Source organism: Calypte anna, chromosome 5A (genome assembly GCF_003957555.1).
Source record: "Calypte anna isolate BGI_N300 chromosome 5A, bCalAnn1_v1.p, whole genome shotgun sequence".
Taxonomy (NCBI): Eukaryota; Metazoa; Chordata; class Aves; order Apodiformes; family Trochilidae; genus Calypte; species Calypte anna.
Window position 1 is genome coordinate 16,329,749 of NC_044251.1, and position 17,942 is coordinate 16,347,690.

The following is a 17,942-nucleotide window of genomic DNA, read 5'->3' on the forward strand; positions in this document are numbered from 1 at the left end:
AATAAGCAATTTCAAATTTTTTTAGTCAAAATGTACACAGCAGGGGTGTTGTAACCATTGTTGAAAAACCAGTGGAAACCAGAGCACGTGTCTGCTCTTGCAGATGATGAGTTACAATCATTTCAGCCTTGTCTTCCTACTTCATGTACTGTTTAACTATTTTCTTCTTTTGAGTGGAACAAACACTGCTTTCTGATGAAGTTTCTGCCATTGTGGTGTTTTAATGATTTACTGCGAGATTGTGATCCAGCTGTGGCTGTTTTGCATATTTTGTTAACAAGTATAGATTTCCAGTATTGCAAGTGAATACCTTTGCTTTATTTTTATAGTAATGTCATTAACTTGTCTCATCCTGTGCTGCTAGAAGGTGTTTTGCTTTGATTTACATGGATGGGTGGCATCTCTTTTTTCCTGGTGATAAATAATGGGCAGTACAAACTGCAAAGCTTTACAAAAACTTTACAAAGCTTTACCAAACTTTACAAATCAGAGTAGTTTCATTTGTAAAATACCTTGTAGGATTCCAGTCAACTGCTAAGGTATGGCATCTCACACAGGCCATTTTGAAGTAAGGACTTAAGCAACTGGGATATCAGCATGAACAGGAACTCTTTTTAAATACTTGCTTGTTTGCCTCCATTCTTGCACTTACTAGAAATATGTAGATATGAAAAAAATGTTTAAAAGATTCAGTAGGTTTGGGAGCATTCTGTGTAGTCTAGGTACAGCTTCACAAGCCTAGAGAGTCAGAACAGAATCCCTCACAGTTCATATACTCAGTGCCCCTCAAAGGAGAAAACTATGGTAGTGAAAGCCATTCCTTAAGCCAGTAAAGAACAGAGCTTTAAATACCAACCACCAGCTGTAAAGTTGATCCAGCCAATAGACACTGCATCTTGGGACAGCTGGTTCCCAGAAGCAGCAGCAGGCATTTTGTGAGCTGCTGTGTCTCCTCTCCAGGATGTATCCAGGCCACTGGTAGTTTTTAGCAAATTTTATGTAATGGAAAAAAAATTCACCCAGCTATACAATGGTGGTGTCTCATATGCAGAGGTGTTGCAGGCATGTAGGGTCACTTCAAGCTTGACAGACCAGGATAGGTCCCTGCTCAGTCTCCCCTCCCCTGCTCATAGCAGCTTTGCAAGTGTTACCCTGTATTCCAAATCTGCTTCCGTGGTCTCTTTGCCCTAGAGCCAGGATGTCCAGCAGCCTTTGCTGTTCTGTCTTGGCCATAAACTACTCCAGGAGTACTTTTGTGATGACTGCTCCTTATCCCACATCATTTCAGTTTGTGGTTGTGAATGTTGCTGTAAGAGCACAGAACCAAGCAGGACACAGGATAAATACACAGGCAATGAGAGGCTGCAGCAGCTGCTGCTCTGAAGGATGTCAAGGACAAACATGCTTGCACTATGGCACAGCCTGGAGTTAAGAAGAGCTCACTTCTCTCTCTCATTTGCATTTAGCCACCAAGTTCACTTGCATTTGACTACCAACAGTCTCAGCACTGATCCAGGCCACCAGTAGTTCCTGAGGAACACAGATACACACAGCTCAGGGGTCCCGAGTGGTGGTAGCTCCATGGTCCAGTGTCATCCCAGAGCAGAGGTCTGTGTGAGCAGGTACTGAAAGAAATGTACTAGAAAATTGCCTACTTGGGAAAAAAAAAATGGTATTCACTCATAGCTTCCCCAGGTTCAGCTGGCCACAGGTGAATGGCTTGGGTAGTTCATACCATGCCCATAGACTGCCTCTCCTCCCTGTAGCTACAAGGTAGGGCTATGGCCTTTTGGCCATGGATCCAGGCAAAAAAACAGGAAAATCAGGATAGAAGGCTACCAGCCATAAAGCACTGAGGGTCTGTGTGTATCTATATTTACTGTTTGGTTTAGAGGGTGCCTGGAACTACAGATGGGTTGTGGTTCCTACTCAAGACTGCTTGTTCTTAAGTACTTCTATCCAACCAGCTTGCAAATTCTCATTTTACAAAAGTAAATTATTCCCAGATTTTTTTGCCTCAAAAGGCAACTAGGAGGAATATGGACTTAAAGAAGCCACCTACCCTCCCACTCTCCCCCAACCATGTCACTTGACTCCCTGACAGCTAAACAAAAGATTGCATTGTACCTCAGACTGGAGGTGAAAAACCATTTATGTGCATTGTCTCCTCTATTACCCCTCTCATTCCAGCCTTGCTCATTTAATAAATGTAGTTGATGAAGTGTCATAGAAGAAATTGTGATTTTTTCTTATAGACAAGTTCTTTTATTCCTCTGACTTGTTCCTGGGGTAAATTTGGTGGCAACAGCTTGAACCAGTTACCCTGGTATCTGTGTTTCCTCTAAAACATCCATACATCTGTGACATTGGTGTTTGCCACAAACCTTACATGAGGGAGGATGAGGTGAAAAGCATTTGCCTTCATAATGATAGGCTGCATTTTCAAATTGCATAACATTTCTACTTTTAGATATAAATCAAAATTGTTTCCAGAATTCCTGAGGTCTGTACTTCCACTTTCCATACAAAACCACCTTTTCTTGCAGAAAAGAATACTGAGAACTGAGGCACTAGGAAGAAAAAAACCCAAAACACAAAAATATAATAATAAAAATATTCCCCAGAGAAGGTTATAATAATAAAAAAAAAAATCCATGACAACAAGAAATCTCGGCAATTCTATACTGTCTCATTGGCAGTGAGACAATTCACATTCATTTTAATACATTATTATTACCATTGGCTTGAAGAACTGAAATAAGGCTGTAGGTTAGAATAGGATATTATTGATCTTTTCCATTCCTAAGTTTTGCTTCTTACCAACAACTTTCAGAAGCAGGGCTTACTTATCTGCAAACTTCTTTACATATATAAACAACACATTTTTCTGTGCAATAACTGGATGAATTGGCATATATACTAACAGGCACACCAGGAACAGGCTGTGCTGTGGCTGATCCCATCATCCCAGTTTGTTTTCAGTTGAGTGCCACCAGGAAACAGCTGGAGTGCAAGCACAGAGGAAGGGGATTTGATGCCTCATCCCACCTCCTAGACTTCTGACATTGCACTTCAGATAGTGGAGACCACAGAGGCAGGAACTGGACCATAAAGCAAAATTGATACTGGGCTGCTGAGTGAGTGGGTTTGGGGTAGTCTCCCACAGATTACTTCAGGAGGTCTTGGAAGCCTGCTATTGCTTTGACCTATTTCTCAAACAAAACCTTCAGCCCTACTTTTGCTACGTTTAGATGTGACTTCCCCCTTCATTAATAAACCATTTATTCTCCAGAGAATCCAAAGAACATTTTTAGAAAAAAAAAAAAAATTAAAAAATCCAGAACAATACATCAAAACCAAACTAAAAAACACACAACATTTTGAAGAGATGGCATAGCTCTGGCATCTTCAGTGGTCTCTTACAGAGAGAACACAATGTACCAAATGCATTTTTTTATTCTTTTCCACATAATCGACTTTCAATACTCATTACAAAAATTACACAAGGGGCAGGAAAATTGTGGCAAATATGCTTTTTAGTTTTACTGTCTTTGAAGCTCTGTCCCCGCAGTCATTAACCAGCTTGAGCAGCATTAGTAAAAGTGAATTCCTTGCTACATACTTCAAATTGAGGTCCTGGGTGAAATGTCTTCTACAGCAACAGCTCCAGTGCTGCTCAAATGAGAGTGCTACAGACAAATCTGAGTGCTGCTTTCAACACTTGGCTGCATTTTTAAGGATCAGAGGTTGGAACTCCACAACTATTTCATTATGTCTGCATTTTAAGAGCAACTTTACTAACCAATGGGTACTGAAGCCACAGGGGTTTCTCATGGGGAATAAGCAATGCCCGGGAATGCCCAAGGGATAAGGGCTGGCCAAGTAGGGATACTTTTAAGACACAAGGGAGTGACTCGTGTGTGTATTTTTACACCAGAGTGCAGAGAAACACAATAATCTACCTAACTCTATTCTTAAAAAGCTGAACACAAAGTACTAATTTTTTGAGAAATTATCTACTGATAATTTATCTACTGATAAAATGGAGTTATATTTCAGGAAGCTGAGAATAAAAAAAATGTATACCTAGCAGTTAAGATAAAGGATGAAGCTTTAGACAGGACTGTCACAGTGACCAGTCACACATTTTTGTTTCCACAGATGCATCCAACTTCATTCAAATTAAAACTATTGAAATGTAATTGAATTTGTTGCTCAATCCCTACTAAGCAGTATTACTGTGACTTCTGATAAACTTGCCAACTATCCTAAATCACTCCACCCCTCCTGCAATTGTCATGAGTCATTGTTACTGCTGTGGGAGTCCAACAGGAAAAATATCCCTTTGGAAATTCCAATTATCAACTGACTGTTACTAATAAAAAACCTGTTATGCTTCCTGTGCATTTGGTAATCCTATTTTATGGTGATACGTGCATCATTTGACTGATGTTTTTCTCAGCCTGAAGAGAGAACTTACAGCACCTTGGAACAAACCAGATCAGTCTCAGACTTACTCCAGCCTACACAAAACTATTAGAAATGCTGCTTACTCAGATGGAGTGCTACAGACTTGTACCCAATTAAAACCATAGTCTAACTGTGTGATGATTTTGCACTGTTTTGACTAATTCTGGTTTGCTGCAGTCAACAGAATGTTGTCTGCAAATCATTATTGCATAGCATGAAATACTGCATTCCATGAGGTACTGGTATTTATATATATATATATATATACACATATATACACACAAGGTTAGGCATAGGCAGGACCTTTTGCCACCCAAAACCATTTAACTTTAAATATAAACAGTGGAAAACACAAAATAAACATGCATGCAGGTCACATGCTTCATTGCAAAGATGTTTTACTGGATGAAAATTTACTGGAGCTTGTAGAGAGACAGCATGGAAAACAATCAGCAAGGAGACAAAGGACACAGAAAGCAGGATTGGTCCAAGCTAGACTTTGGTTTATGGCTAAACATATGTTTGGCTCTTCTTGTTTGGCTAAATGGAAAAGCCTGAATGCCAGGCATGCTTAAAAAAGAAGAATGGAATTAAAACCAGAACTGCTCTGAGGTCTTACTCATTTCTTCAGGAAAAAATACATCTATGCAAGTTCCTTGAAAAAAAAAGCAAGATTGTGTCAAAGATATCTGATATCTAAAAGCCAAATTCTTTTTATAACTGAAACAAGATTATATCTGTAAGACTAATTTAGAAAATATTATATGAATAGATTTACTTACAAGATTCAACTCATTATTTCAAATGTATATAATAAAGCACAATTCAGCACACAGTTATTTTCACTGTGGATAAATTAATTATCTGGATTAATTAAGCTCACACATATGTCTTAATTTACAGTAGTAATTAAGAGTTAGCAATGGTTCTCTTTACTGAGTCGTTTTTACTTCTGTATTTATAATACACAGATATGTTGAAAATAGTGCTTTTCCACATGTGGCTACACGACTTGACCAAGAAATGTCAAATCCCATAATTACAACACTTACCAATGACTCAGCTGGGAGCCAGTAGCCCTCCAAGAAGTCTAGGACTGAACTCTTCTGAACTTTATGTTTTGCCTTGCTTGGTGCTCTTGCAATTTGAGCATTCTTCTTACAAGTTTTTGAGCAAAGTAGGATTTCATCAGATTACATAATAAACACTAAAATATTGTAGTGAAAAAAAGGTTAATGATGTTCTTATATGTAACAGAAAATGGAAAAAGTAGGTCACATATACCTATTTTAACAACTAACTTTCTCAGGATTATTTTTGTGCACTTTGATAGTAAACATGGTATGAATTTCATGGAAAAGTTTCAAATGCTGTAGGAATCTATAATTTTCCAAAAGTAGCCTCAGAGGAAAAAAAAAAACCAAAACCCCACACATTTTCTTTCTGTTATGGAAGTCCTTGGAGCTCCTTTGCTATTTGGTAAAATTACTAAGACAAATCTTAAATGAAGAAAATTAGCTTTATTTATGTATATCAGAAAAATTAATTGTTAGAACTTTGGTCAAATGTTAATTCTGTACAATTTACAATTATATTTATATACAAAACTTATAATAAAATACAGTACATCACATTTTTCCTGAGTCCCGGTGTGTTTCTCAGTTATGTAAATATTTTCTTCTTCTTCTTCTTTCTTTTAAAGTAACTAAATTCAAGAAGTAAATACTATCCACAGTTTCATAGTGTTTGGTTTAGATAATACTGGTATTAAGAATGAAGTTAATACACTATATGTAGAAAATACTTCAGAACCATTGCAATTTTGGTTATCTTTCTATATTAAAATATGTTCCTTGATAAAAATGTTAATTAAATACTCCTTACTATGAGCTTGTTGCACTTTATTTGACACAAGACAAGCTGACTTTAAATATATCCATCTCTCATTCTAGAGATACATAGATTTAGGTGAGTTGCATGTGTAGATATCTGATCATCTAAAGATCAGGAAACATCCACCCAGCTAGAGCAGATGTCTGAATTGAGGCACAGTATCCCAAAACTGCTGTCCTGTCCTAGACAAGGTGTGTAAGCTTCAATTGCCTGCCTAGCACAATACAAAATTCACACAAAATGCATCCTGAAAAGTGGGACTATGCCAAGCAGGAAGGCATCAAGCCTGAGAATCCTTACTTAGGCACAAGAGTCCCACTGTGTAAAGCACTGTGGAGCCCTCAGAGAAGCAGCACTGTGGAGCTGTGTTTCACAGCATGTGCTAACTCCTGGCCAGCTGCAGTAGTTGTTAGGATTAAAGCTATCCATATCACCTTCACTGAGCTGAATTTTTTGTGATCAAAAATAATCTAGTCTAAGGCTTACAAGGATATTTAATCTGTTTACTTAATGATGCAGTGTGCTAAATTAGTAATTAGGATAGATTACAACCTGCAAGTAATTTATGCCCCAGTTAAATCCAAAAAACTATCGGGGTAACTTATTCCTGAAAAACATAGATTTAAAACAAAATTAATTTTATTTAATGGCTAAGTGTGGGCTGCTCCCAAATGCATGATAAAGCTCACTATTTTTTTTTTTTAATATAGCCATGTGCATTTCTGTTAATTTACTCTAAAATGAAGAGATAGAGGCTAGATGACCTGTGATAGATTTATTCATGGTGTTGAGAGGTGTTTAAGAAGCCTAACACCAACAGAAAGGTATATAGAGGTATGCTTTCTCTTAAATCTTTCTATAATTTTTCAGTGCAAACAGAAATCAAGTCATAGTGATCCTATCAGATTAGAAATTAAAAAGGACAATTTTTGCTATTGATACCAAATTGCATAAAGTAAAAATATGAGATTTTAAAGAAAATTTGTCTTTAGCTGAATGCTTGAACTTTTCCCAGGATTCTTTGCATGCTTAGCAGTCTTCACTTTGATGCTTTCTTGATTGCCTTTTACAGCTGACTCAAGCCTGGCTTTCATAGTTGGAGAAGAAGCCATTAGTTTTTTAAAAACTGATGAGTACTGTGGAACAATCTGCATCAGATTTTGCAAAGCAAACTCATGGAGATTTTTTGCTGAGTTTGTAGCAGAAACCAGGGCATTTTCATCCAAAAGAAAGGAAATAAGGATGGGAAGAAGGCAGGCCACCAAATGAGCACCTATAAACATTGAAAGCACAACTTAAACATACACTTTTAAAAACAGAGAAATACTTCTAGTGAGAATTTGAATCTAAGTTAATGTTAACTCAAACTATAAAACTGAAAATGTTATTTGAACTTAACAGTAAAAACCAAAATTCTCATTAGTGATTTTCTTAGCAATTAGTGTTCAGGATTGGATTCCTCGTGGTAGTTTGGTTTTAATTTGTTACCTATGGCAAATTTCAGCAGGTGTAATCCTTTGGATAAATGAAATGGAATTAACTTACGGTGCTCTTCCTCAGCAGTGGCTGTAAGAGCTGTAACCACCTTTATTCCCTCCTGAATGACTTGAAGTTCTGCAGCATTTTCAGGTTTTGCTTTTTCTGTTTCCTGCAATTTTCCTACAATGGATGGTGCTAAAGAATGAATATAAGGATATGACACAGTTTTGTTTGGATGCTGAAAGATGGAGTGCAGCAGCTGGTAGCATTTATACTGTACCTAAAGGGGAAAAAAAATTTCCAGTTACAATGTATTATACTTAAAAATACATGTCAGAGCATTTTAAAACTCATAGCTTGTCAGAAAAAAATTCAGGGAGGGAGAAAAAACATGCCTCACAGCTTGAAAATTCATCAGGATGTAAGCCTCTAATGAATAATACTCTGTACGAGCATTATAACTTGAAATCAAATTCTTAAGATAAACTAGATCATAGATCCTCTTTCTTTCCACAGAGTCCTGCCTCTTTCTACATTTTTGAGTTAAGGAAAAAAAAAAATTATTTTTGTTAAGATCATATCTTAGTACTGTCTTGAAAAATACAGCTGACTGAAAGTAGGAGCTTAAAATATAAGCATTACCTTTGTCAAACTGGAGCCACAATTTAAAAAGAGCCACAAACGCTGCAGTAGCTTCCATGTCACTTGAAGTTAATAGGATCAAAACTGTCAATTTCTTACACTATTTCTGAAAGTCTCTGATGTCAAAACACGTGTACATATGTTACAGATGTGTAAGAGTATATTACCATTTTCTTGCAGTAATATTTGCTGTCCCTATTTCCTATCAGCAGTAACCACTGTTAATAATACTAGAAATGTATTAATATGTTTAAAAGTATTTTTGAAGTATTTTAAAGCAATTTCTCAAGTTAAAGGTAACTTATTTTTTCATTACTACAAGGACATACACAGAGAAGATGCATTTTACAGTGAATTCTCTGTCAAACATGAAAACTATTGCACATAATTTTCAGAGCTGGACTTTGAGAGTAAGAAAGTCTCAACTCATAAAATAGTAACAGATAAGCTGTGGCACTATAATCCAAAGCAACTGTAAAAATACTCATGCTAGGTCAGAACAAAGCTTTTATCTAGTTCAATATGCTGCCTCCAGCAGTGGCCAAGAGCTGATTCATGGGACAGTACAAGTCAAGTACTTGCTCCAGCTCCCCAAGACCCACAGCTGAGGGAATTGTCTATACGACAAGGTAATACCTGTGTATTGAAGATAAAATGTACAAATAAAGTGAAAGAGGTGCCTGAAAAACTAGACATCTGTACTGATGTATAAAGGTCTGAGTCTGATGCAGTAAAAAAAGAAAAAAATTAAATCACAGGAATACAGAATTGTATTCAGAAAAAAAAAAGATGGAATGCAGTACTGGACATGTTCTTGCTAAATAATTCAAACTGTGTTTTAAAATACAACAGGTACAGTGAGTACAGTCTGGAGCCATGCAAAACCTTCCTGGGATGTGACCTGCTGTAGGTGACCCTGCTTTGGAAGGGGGGTTGGACTAGATGATCTTACAAGGTGCCTTACAACCCCTAATTTTCTCTGATTGTGTGACAGAATTAACTGGAATCAACACACAGAACAAGTAAAATGACCAAACCGAAAATAAGCTAAAATCCACTTAAGATAATACTGAAATTACTTACAAGTACTGATAATACTTACAAGAGGATTCTTATACTTACAAGAGGATCTTTTGAGGCAAGTGTTATTTTAAACTTTTCAATACAACGCTTTTGAAGGCACTCTAGTGTAGTAACTTCTGGATTGGTAGACATAATAAATACTGTAATAGCAGTAAGCAGGCTAACTTCATCAAATTCTAGAAGTCCATCTACTGTCAATAAAGTAAAGCAGTCTGTTAGATTTTAATTTAAAAAGTAATTCTATGAATTCAAGTGTTACAAGAGGTGGAATAGAAATACCAATGTCCACATTTTATCAGGAATGTCTTCTTTTAAATACATGACATTCTCTGGTGCACTGATTTGGACTTTTAGTGTAATAAAAGCCAAGGCCAAAGTGGGAATTCAGGAGTGGTTTTATGCATATTTAGAAGTAACAGCATACTCCTGTTCCATTGTTCCTCTGCATTAAGTACAATAAATGTATTTGAAGAGCTAGTATGACATACTAGGAGTGGCCAATAGCTTCATGTACAAATGGAGACTAGGGACAAGTGGAGTTCCTCAAGGGCTGGTACTGGGTCTGGTGCTTTTTAACATCTTTGTTGGAGACATGGACACTGCAACTGAGTGCTCCCTCAACAGTTTTGCTGATGACACCAAGCTGTGTGGTGTGGCTGACACGCTGGAGGGAAGGGACGCAATCCAGAGGGACCTTTACAGGCTTGAGAGTCAGGCCCATGCCAACCTCATGAAGTTCAACAAAGCCAAATGCAAGGTCCTTTACCTGGGTTCGGACAATCCCTAGCACAAATAGAGGATGGGTGGAGAAGGGATTAAGAACACTCTTGAGGAGAAGGATTTGGGGCTGTTGGTTGATGAGGAGCTCAACAGAAGCAGGCAATGTGCACTTGCAACTCAGAAAGCCAACTGTATCCTGGGCTGCATCAAAAGCAGCATATAGTCAGCAGTTTGAAGGAAGTGATTCTCCCTCTCTAGTCTGCTCTTGTGAGACCCAACTGGAGTACTGTGTCCAGTTCTGGAGCCACTGACATAGGATGGTCAAAAATATGATCGTAGGACTGGAGAACCACCTATGAGGACAGGCTAAGAAAGTTGGGGTTGTTCAGCCTGGAGAAGAGAAGGTTCCAAGGAAACCTTATAGTGGCCTTCCTGTATCTTGTGGGGGGCCTACAGGAAACCTGGGGACAAACTTTTTACAAAGGCATGTAATGATAGGATAAGGGGTAGTAGTTATTAAGATGATAGAGAGTAGATTCAGGATAGACACTAGGAAGAAAAATCTTTATTGGTAGAGTGGTGAGACACTGGAACAGGCTGACCAGGGACATAGTGGATGCCACCTCCCTGGAAGTGTTCACGCCCTGGTTGGATGGGGCTTTGAGCAACCTGGCCTAGCAGGAGGTGTCTCTGCCCATGCAGGGGGGTTGGATCTTTAAGATCCCTTCCAACCAAAACCATTCTATGATGATTTAAGTACAGCCTATTTTTAGAATTATATAAAATTTGTATTAGTAACATTTATTCTTTTGCTATAACTTAAAAAACCCAGTACTATAAACAAAAGTTCCTACAACAAATTATGACTTAGAGATTAAGTGTAAGGAATCAAAAGTGCTACACACTTGGGAAGCTGAAGAAGCAGAAACATAGAAAACTCACTTTAAGACAAAAATATTTTATCTTGAATTACTGTTTTAATACCCTTTGCTTCAACACAGACACTAATTCTTTGTGGAGAACCTGCCTGCAGTACAACTGCCTTTTATCCTAAGATGTACACTGAAGCCCTAACTTCTGCTTATTTCATTGTAGCAAGTAACTTCATTATATAATTGAAGAGTAAACTTGCTAACCTACATTTACACCTTTACAGATTATAACTTCTCATATGAACTGTAAGGATAAGACTGCAGTATGTTTTCAACAATGCAGTTCAACAATAGCCAAATAATTCTCCTGTGACTAAGACAAAGGTCTTTTTTTAAGACATGCATGAATTTAATTAAAATTAAAGCCAACATCCTTCCACCCAAGCATTTTTTGTTTTTTAAACACATAAACCCAAAGTTTGTGTTTACCTTGATCCCAACAGTCAAGCACTGTGACCAAAGCACTACGCAGAAGATCAGTCCAAGCAGTCCGACTCTTCTCTGCTCGAGCCATTGGAGAAGACAAGAGCCCTTTAAGAGCTTGTAGAGATGCAGCAACTGCCAGAGGTAACTGCCCATCTTGCAATTTCACAGCAGTTTCTTTAAGTACTCCAATAATTAGGTACAAGATAGTAGGAAGAACTGAAACACTTCCTGTAAAACAAAGCAAATTAATTTCACAGACTTTAAAAAAATTTGAAGCATTTTTTTCTATTACCTTTTTAATTTATGGCTTTTTTTTTTTTAATTGCCTATGTGAATGGAGGCACTGGTCATTGGAGTAAATGATTTGAAATACCATGTGACTTGCTATAGCAAACAAGAAGTCAGACTGCTTAAGTGAAGTTAAAACTTTTCTTCCTTTAAATTAGCACTGCATATCTTTTCCTTGATGATTTTACAATATGAAGTGTGAAATTATTTCATGTTCAGAGAAAAGCAAGAATGGAAAGATAAGAGTGACTGAGAAGTAGAAGAATCTATGGAAGTATACAAAGTACTGAATAGTAGAAAACAATTACAAGCATCTAAGCCTATTTTGCAACAAAGATAACACAGCGAAGGAAGTTAACAGATTGTTCAGCCTACTGAACAGATCTTCATCTCTCCCTGAGAATCTGATAGTTGACCTGTCATAATAAAAGATTACTATAAACATTATTTTTAAAAAATAATGGGAGTAACTTGGCATAGCATTTTTGTGTATCCTTATGTCTTTGAATCTACTAGTAATACAGAATTCACATGTTGGAGACCATCTAGAAACCTGCATACTTATGTGTTGCTCCTGCTTGAAGTTCTGATTTAGCAAAGCAGAGTTAAACTTATGGCTTAATATGCTTATGTCCTTCTCTAATCAGCAAAATGTTTATGTTCTTAAGATTTTAAGACACTGATGTTTTTGAGAGACCTGTTGAATAATGAGAGTCTCTGATATAGGCATAAGTGTCTTCTGAACTTGAGGCCATCTACCTTCTATTTATGAACAGTCAAGTCTCTGAAAATTGACTGTTGGAATTGATTAGAAAGTGCAGTTCATGAGCATCATTTATTTGAAAAATTTATTATGAATATATATCATGACAGGTGCCTGAAGTAAGAGACATGGCAGTCACAGGACTGTAAGTTAAGTTACATATTAAAGGAGAAAAACAATGCAATTCCACAAAAGAATACTCTCCTATTTGATTATATAAGTTGACTTTTGGAGAGGTTTCCTTATTCAACTGACTTTATAAGCAAGCTTAAGCTCCTCATTTTAGTCACCTGACTTAAATGCTTAATTTCTGAGTGCAATCTTCCCATCCTGTCTGACCCTGAAAAGTTAATAGTTTGTGAAATAACTTGAACAGCTAAAGACAAAAAGTACAACAGGGAGAAAAGAAAAATCACAGATTATTTTTAAAAAAAGACAGTTGCCCTTGAGTCTAAATGATGATGTGTTCATTTCCTTTTACTTTGAACTGATAAATAATGAGGTGCAGATTAAAAAAGGAAATCAGACCATCACTCTACAATGACAGCAAGAGCTGCCTGCTATTCCATTTGGTATCTCCAAAAGAAGAATCTTATAACGGAGAACAAGTTAAGAGAACAGAATAAATTTCCCGGGCTTGTAAATGCAAGAATTTGCATAGGGTGTAACACAAATTCCTAAGGTGGGGACAGAGGAGTAGGGCAGAAATGGTTTGTAGGTGTGGCTGTAAAGATCATATATATGACCACAATATTGAGGGGGGGCCAGGACAACCATCTTAAAGACCCAAAATGAATCACAAGTAAAAGTCAACTAATCTCAGAAATCAATCATAATTCTTTACAGTGGTTTCCTGATGTTCAAATGATGGTTTTAGTGAAAGGTAACATGATACATTTCCCTTTTAAATTTAACTTATATCTGCATTAAAAATTCCAGATTAGACAATTCAACTTGAATAGAATCATGTAGTTACTGTACACTTCCCTGTACAAAATGAATTTATTAATTGCACTGCTAGATGAAGGAGGAAAAGAAAAACGACTCCTTTAATTGCTTCAGTTTTGTTACTTGTTTTGTAATCTGACAGTCAGAAACATAATTAGAACAGCAAACTGTCACAAGCAAATCAACTAAACTTGCTGCCAGATTTATTCAGCTGAGAAAATCAGGTAATAACAAGGGGGCTCAGAAGAGCCCAATAATTTTACATTAATCTTTCAGTGTGATGAAACGGCATACCTTCAGGAGAGCAGATTGCAGGAACATCAGAGAGAATAACTAATGCTGCTGCTACTAGTCTGCTTCCATCTTCTGACAATAACAAATGATTTCCAGATTGAACAGCAGGGCTACAAGTTAATTTAGGGTTGAGCTGGGGGAGCTGTCTGACAAGAATACAGACACACAACTCCAGTGTAGCGAAGACCAACGATTTCCCAGGCACCAGCCCTCCTGTATCTTTGCCTTCTCCAAATTCTGGTAACGTTTCCTTTTCTGCAGCACCATCATCAACTAAAATAAAAAGAAGAAATAAGGCTGAAATCTGCAGGCATCCTTGTTTCCAGAAAGTTTACTACTTACGACTGCTTCATTGTCAACTGATAATCTTGGTACACATATCGTGTATGCACGTGTTCAAGTTTCTACTGGCAAACATCCATCCTTCTGAATAAGCAAATTTTGAACCGTCAAAGGAAAAAAGGTATATGCAATAGATTCAGATGTACAACATGCTGAGGCACCATGCCAATATGATTTGTCAGCTAATATAAGTGTTTTGTTTCTTTTCCCAGTTCTTTTCTTTTACAAAAAGAACTGCAGGAAGCTGCAAAGTAACTAGTGGTCTGGCTTGTACCAGCTGTGTGAGCTGAGTCTTTCCATTGCTCTGCCACAGCTGATGACAGCTTTTCACTAAGATTCCTCCATCCCTAACACCACAGAAGACTATGGCAACTGCAGTTTCTCCAGTTTTTCTCCTCATTTCATGCCCTCTAGTCACCACCAAAGCCTCCTGCTATCTACCATACTACCTGAATTTCTTATGTCAGGCACTTGAACTGACTTAGGTAAACTGAGGTGAGTCACTAACTGTTGAAATACTTCAATTAAGATGTATCTTGGAATACCATCTTCAAGAATCCACTTTTCCGAGACAGAATTGCTTTAATGCTGATAATATGTATTCAGCACCTCATACATTACGGTACCTTCTGCACTTCTCCGCTTTTCCTTCACATGTTCCTGAGCTGCAAAAACAATCAGCCGAACCACTTCGAGGGCAGCAAGCTGGATATCAGGTGATTCTCTGGTTAGTATCAGTCGATGTAAAACATTCAGCAGCTCTACACTTAACTCCTAGAGTAAGAAAAATGCTTAGTATATCCCCATTTTAATAACAGAAATTTTAGAAACATGGTAATATTTGTTAAAGCCAATGTATTCCTCTTACAATCTCACTGAACACAGTGTAACTGATACAAGCACACGAGATGGCGTTGCCTCCAACCTCTAGCTCCTAAGCTCCCTGTAGCAGCAGTCCTGCTCAATTCTCCCAGCAAAACATTAATCACACTAACTCAGAGATAAGGCACTTAAAACTACTGAAAACCCCAAGCAATCTTCATCTTATGGCTTTTTAACTCTTGAAGGTGGGGATAGTACATTGTATACCTCCTACATTATATGTATTTTCTTGGACAGAGCAACAGTATTCAGAAGAATTTAGGCAGGTCCACAGATTTTATCACTTTTGCTCCTGTTAGACAATTGCATGGCACAAAGAATGGCATAGAGTTTAATATAAAGGAAAAAAATGTAGGGATTTTTAAATGATTACATTGTTTTAGGATCACTGGGGTGTTGCAATTTTTTTGGTTTTGCTTTTCTTCCTCTACCTAATACCACTTTTATCATCTTCAAGATTTTCAACAGATTTAATTGAACTGTCCCTTGACAGAAAGATTACTCTCTGTAATTAATTCTTCCTGACAAAATGTCCCAAGTTCTGTGCCCCTCATTATCTTCTTACAGGTTCCATGTTGTGCTTTTTTTGCTCTTTTCCCTGTATAGCTTTGGATTTTTATAAAGAATATGATCTACCTACTACTTCTGTGTTATTCCTGGATGTATATTAGAAAGTAAAGGAACTGTTCGAACTAAAATTAGTCCTTAATTCTGGGGGGCTTTAGATCATTCAGACATTACCTGATCACCACCTATTTTTGACCTTGGCCACGGAACATCAAAGAGTGCCTGTAGGGCACGTAAGCAGGCAATAATGTTCTCCATTGCTGCATCGGATCGAGGAGAGCAGAGAAATTCCACGCTAATTCCTGTAAGCATCAGAAGAACAAAACATATACACTTGAAATTTTAAGATGTAGGTTTGTAGTATTTTTGGCTACTAACATAGATTTTAAAATAGAGCAATTTCAAAATAAAAACACAATGGCCAATGAATTGTAATGATTATGTAGCAGAAGATACGCCAAATCATACTGATTCATGTAGTAGAAGGAAATAACGAAGAGAGTAATATTAGTTCACAAACTCAAAGACTAAGGTTTTATCTTCCCGTTTACAAAAATGCTCAAGATCGCAGCTACCACAACTGCATCACCAGCAGGAAGTTATGTAAAACTAAGCTGTGACTGTAGTGCTACAAGCATGATAAAAATCCACCCCTAAACTTGGATTTTTATGAGCAGAGTAGCAAGCACTTGCTTAGGACTTGTTTAGCTCACACCAAGTGTTTTTTTCTGACCACATTTGGTAGAACATAGTACAGTTTTCTGACCAGGACTTAAAATTCTTCTGATTATATATTTTTTCTAAGAGACGCAATATTCAGTGATGCAGTTAAATGTAAATAATTAAATATTTGTTTGCTAACTTTTGTCTATTAATATGACATTTTGGGTTACAGCATCTAGACAGATTATGCACTTACCCAAAAGAAGATGAAATCTGTCAGTATTCACATCCTCAGGAGATTTCACCAAGGGCCTGGTAGAAGAATCTTGACACATTGTAGTTGGGGTGACAGGTCTAGAGAGATTAGTAACTCCCTCATCAGGATCAACAATGATGAAACCTGTGCTAGTAAGCCATAATGCTGTGGCATAAAGAATCAGGGCCCAGGAGTTGTAGTAGTGAGGTCTGGCACTTTCTATTGTCTCTGCTGTACAAAATGTACACCCTACAAGAAGAGAAGTTATAATTTTAAGGATGTAATTTATTTTCAGCTATTATGTTTTCTCATTCTTATAAATTCTCTCTTCATTGAAATTCTATATTTCCTTTATTTTATATATGACTATTTTTTTAAAACATGCAGTATTAAAATTCCAGCTAATGAGACTTCTTTGGATAGTACCTTTTTCTTCTTTCAACCATAAAATTAACCAACAAAGAATACCAAACAAACTACTTTTACACTACAGTGTTCATCTTTAGATAGGTACACAGGTATGCATACTCTCTGTACAATTTAATCTTAACTGTAATCTTAACACAAATCAGCTAGGACATTAATGATGTGTACTTACAAGTGACCTTTGAAAATACAATTGGTTTGCCCTCTTACCTTCAGCAGGAAGTCGTGATGCGTATTCTGAAGGCAAAGTTAAGAGAGCAAAATCTTGAAGTGCAGCAAGCCAGAGCTTGCTCAGTGTTCCAAGATCTGCCTGTACTAAGTCCAGAAGTCCACTGGCTGAAGATGTTACATCTCTGTAGCCTTCCTCTGCGGAGTTTGCAATGTTTAAATGGTGATTGTGTGCATCACTTTGACTTTTCTGCTTTTCAACTGCAACTATGTAAACCTGTTTATATATTTGGAAAAAAAAATTGTAAATATTAACACATAGAAAACTACTGTGACAATTTGCATCACTTTCAGTTGAATGGGCAGGAGGTTTCCTAAAACTTATTCCTCCTTCAAGTCCAGTAGGCATGTGAGAACAAGCATATATTTTCTAAACCTTCTCAATCCACTCCCTCTGCTAATCTTGATGCAAGAGTCCCAGTAAAGAGTCCTTACTAAAATTACAAAAAATAACAGCAGTAAATTTCCCTGCTTGTAAAAATTAATATATTACTTGCCTGGCTTCAGTTTCCAAACAAGCCCTGTTATAGCAAAAAGACTGAAGAACTAATTGACAAATAATATAATAATGGCCCTGAAACAAAAGTCAAATAATTCCTAACTCTTCTGTAAACTGTTATGACACATTACAGTTGCAACC

At 37.1% G+C, this 17,942-nt stretch overlaps 1 protein-coding gene across 5 annotated transcripts in view; it reads right to left on the minus strand.

Moving 5' to 3' along the window:
- Nucleotides 1-5,974: 5,974 nt before the first annotated feature.
- Nucleotides 5,975-17,942, minus strand: part of HEATR5A (HEAT repeat containing 5A) — a 62,381-nt gene continuing 50,413 nt past the window's right edge. For 3 of the 5 annotated variants that reach the window (XM_030452241.1, XM_030452239.1, XM_030452242.1), the window contains 9 exons: nucleotides 17,285-17,519; nucleotides 16,649-16,897; nucleotides 15,904-16,031; nucleotides 14,907-15,054; nucleotides 13,939-14,211; nucleotides 11,649-11,873; nucleotides 9,607-9,758; nucleotides 7,909-8,122; nucleotides 5,996-7,636 (listed from right to left, as the gene is read on the minus strand). In XM_030452241.1, the coding sequence (XP_030308101.1) occupies nucleotides 7,335-7,636; nucleotides 7,909-8,122; nucleotides 9,607-9,758; nucleotides 11,649-11,873; nucleotides 13,939-14,211; nucleotides 14,907-15,054; nucleotides 15,904-16,031; nucleotides 16,649-16,897; nucleotides 17,285-17,519 (1,926 nt within the window). In that variant the 3' untranslated portion in view covers nucleotides 5,996-7,334. Of the gene's footprint in view, nucleotides 7,637-7,908; nucleotides 8,123-9,606; nucleotides 9,759-11,648; nucleotides 11,874-13,938; nucleotides 14,212-14,906; nucleotides 15,055-15,903; nucleotides 16,032-16,648; nucleotides 16,898-17,284; nucleotides 17,520-17,942 lie in introns of all 5 variants that reach the window. The other 2 variants (XM_030452240.1, XM_030452243.1) reach the window with 2 other exon arrangements.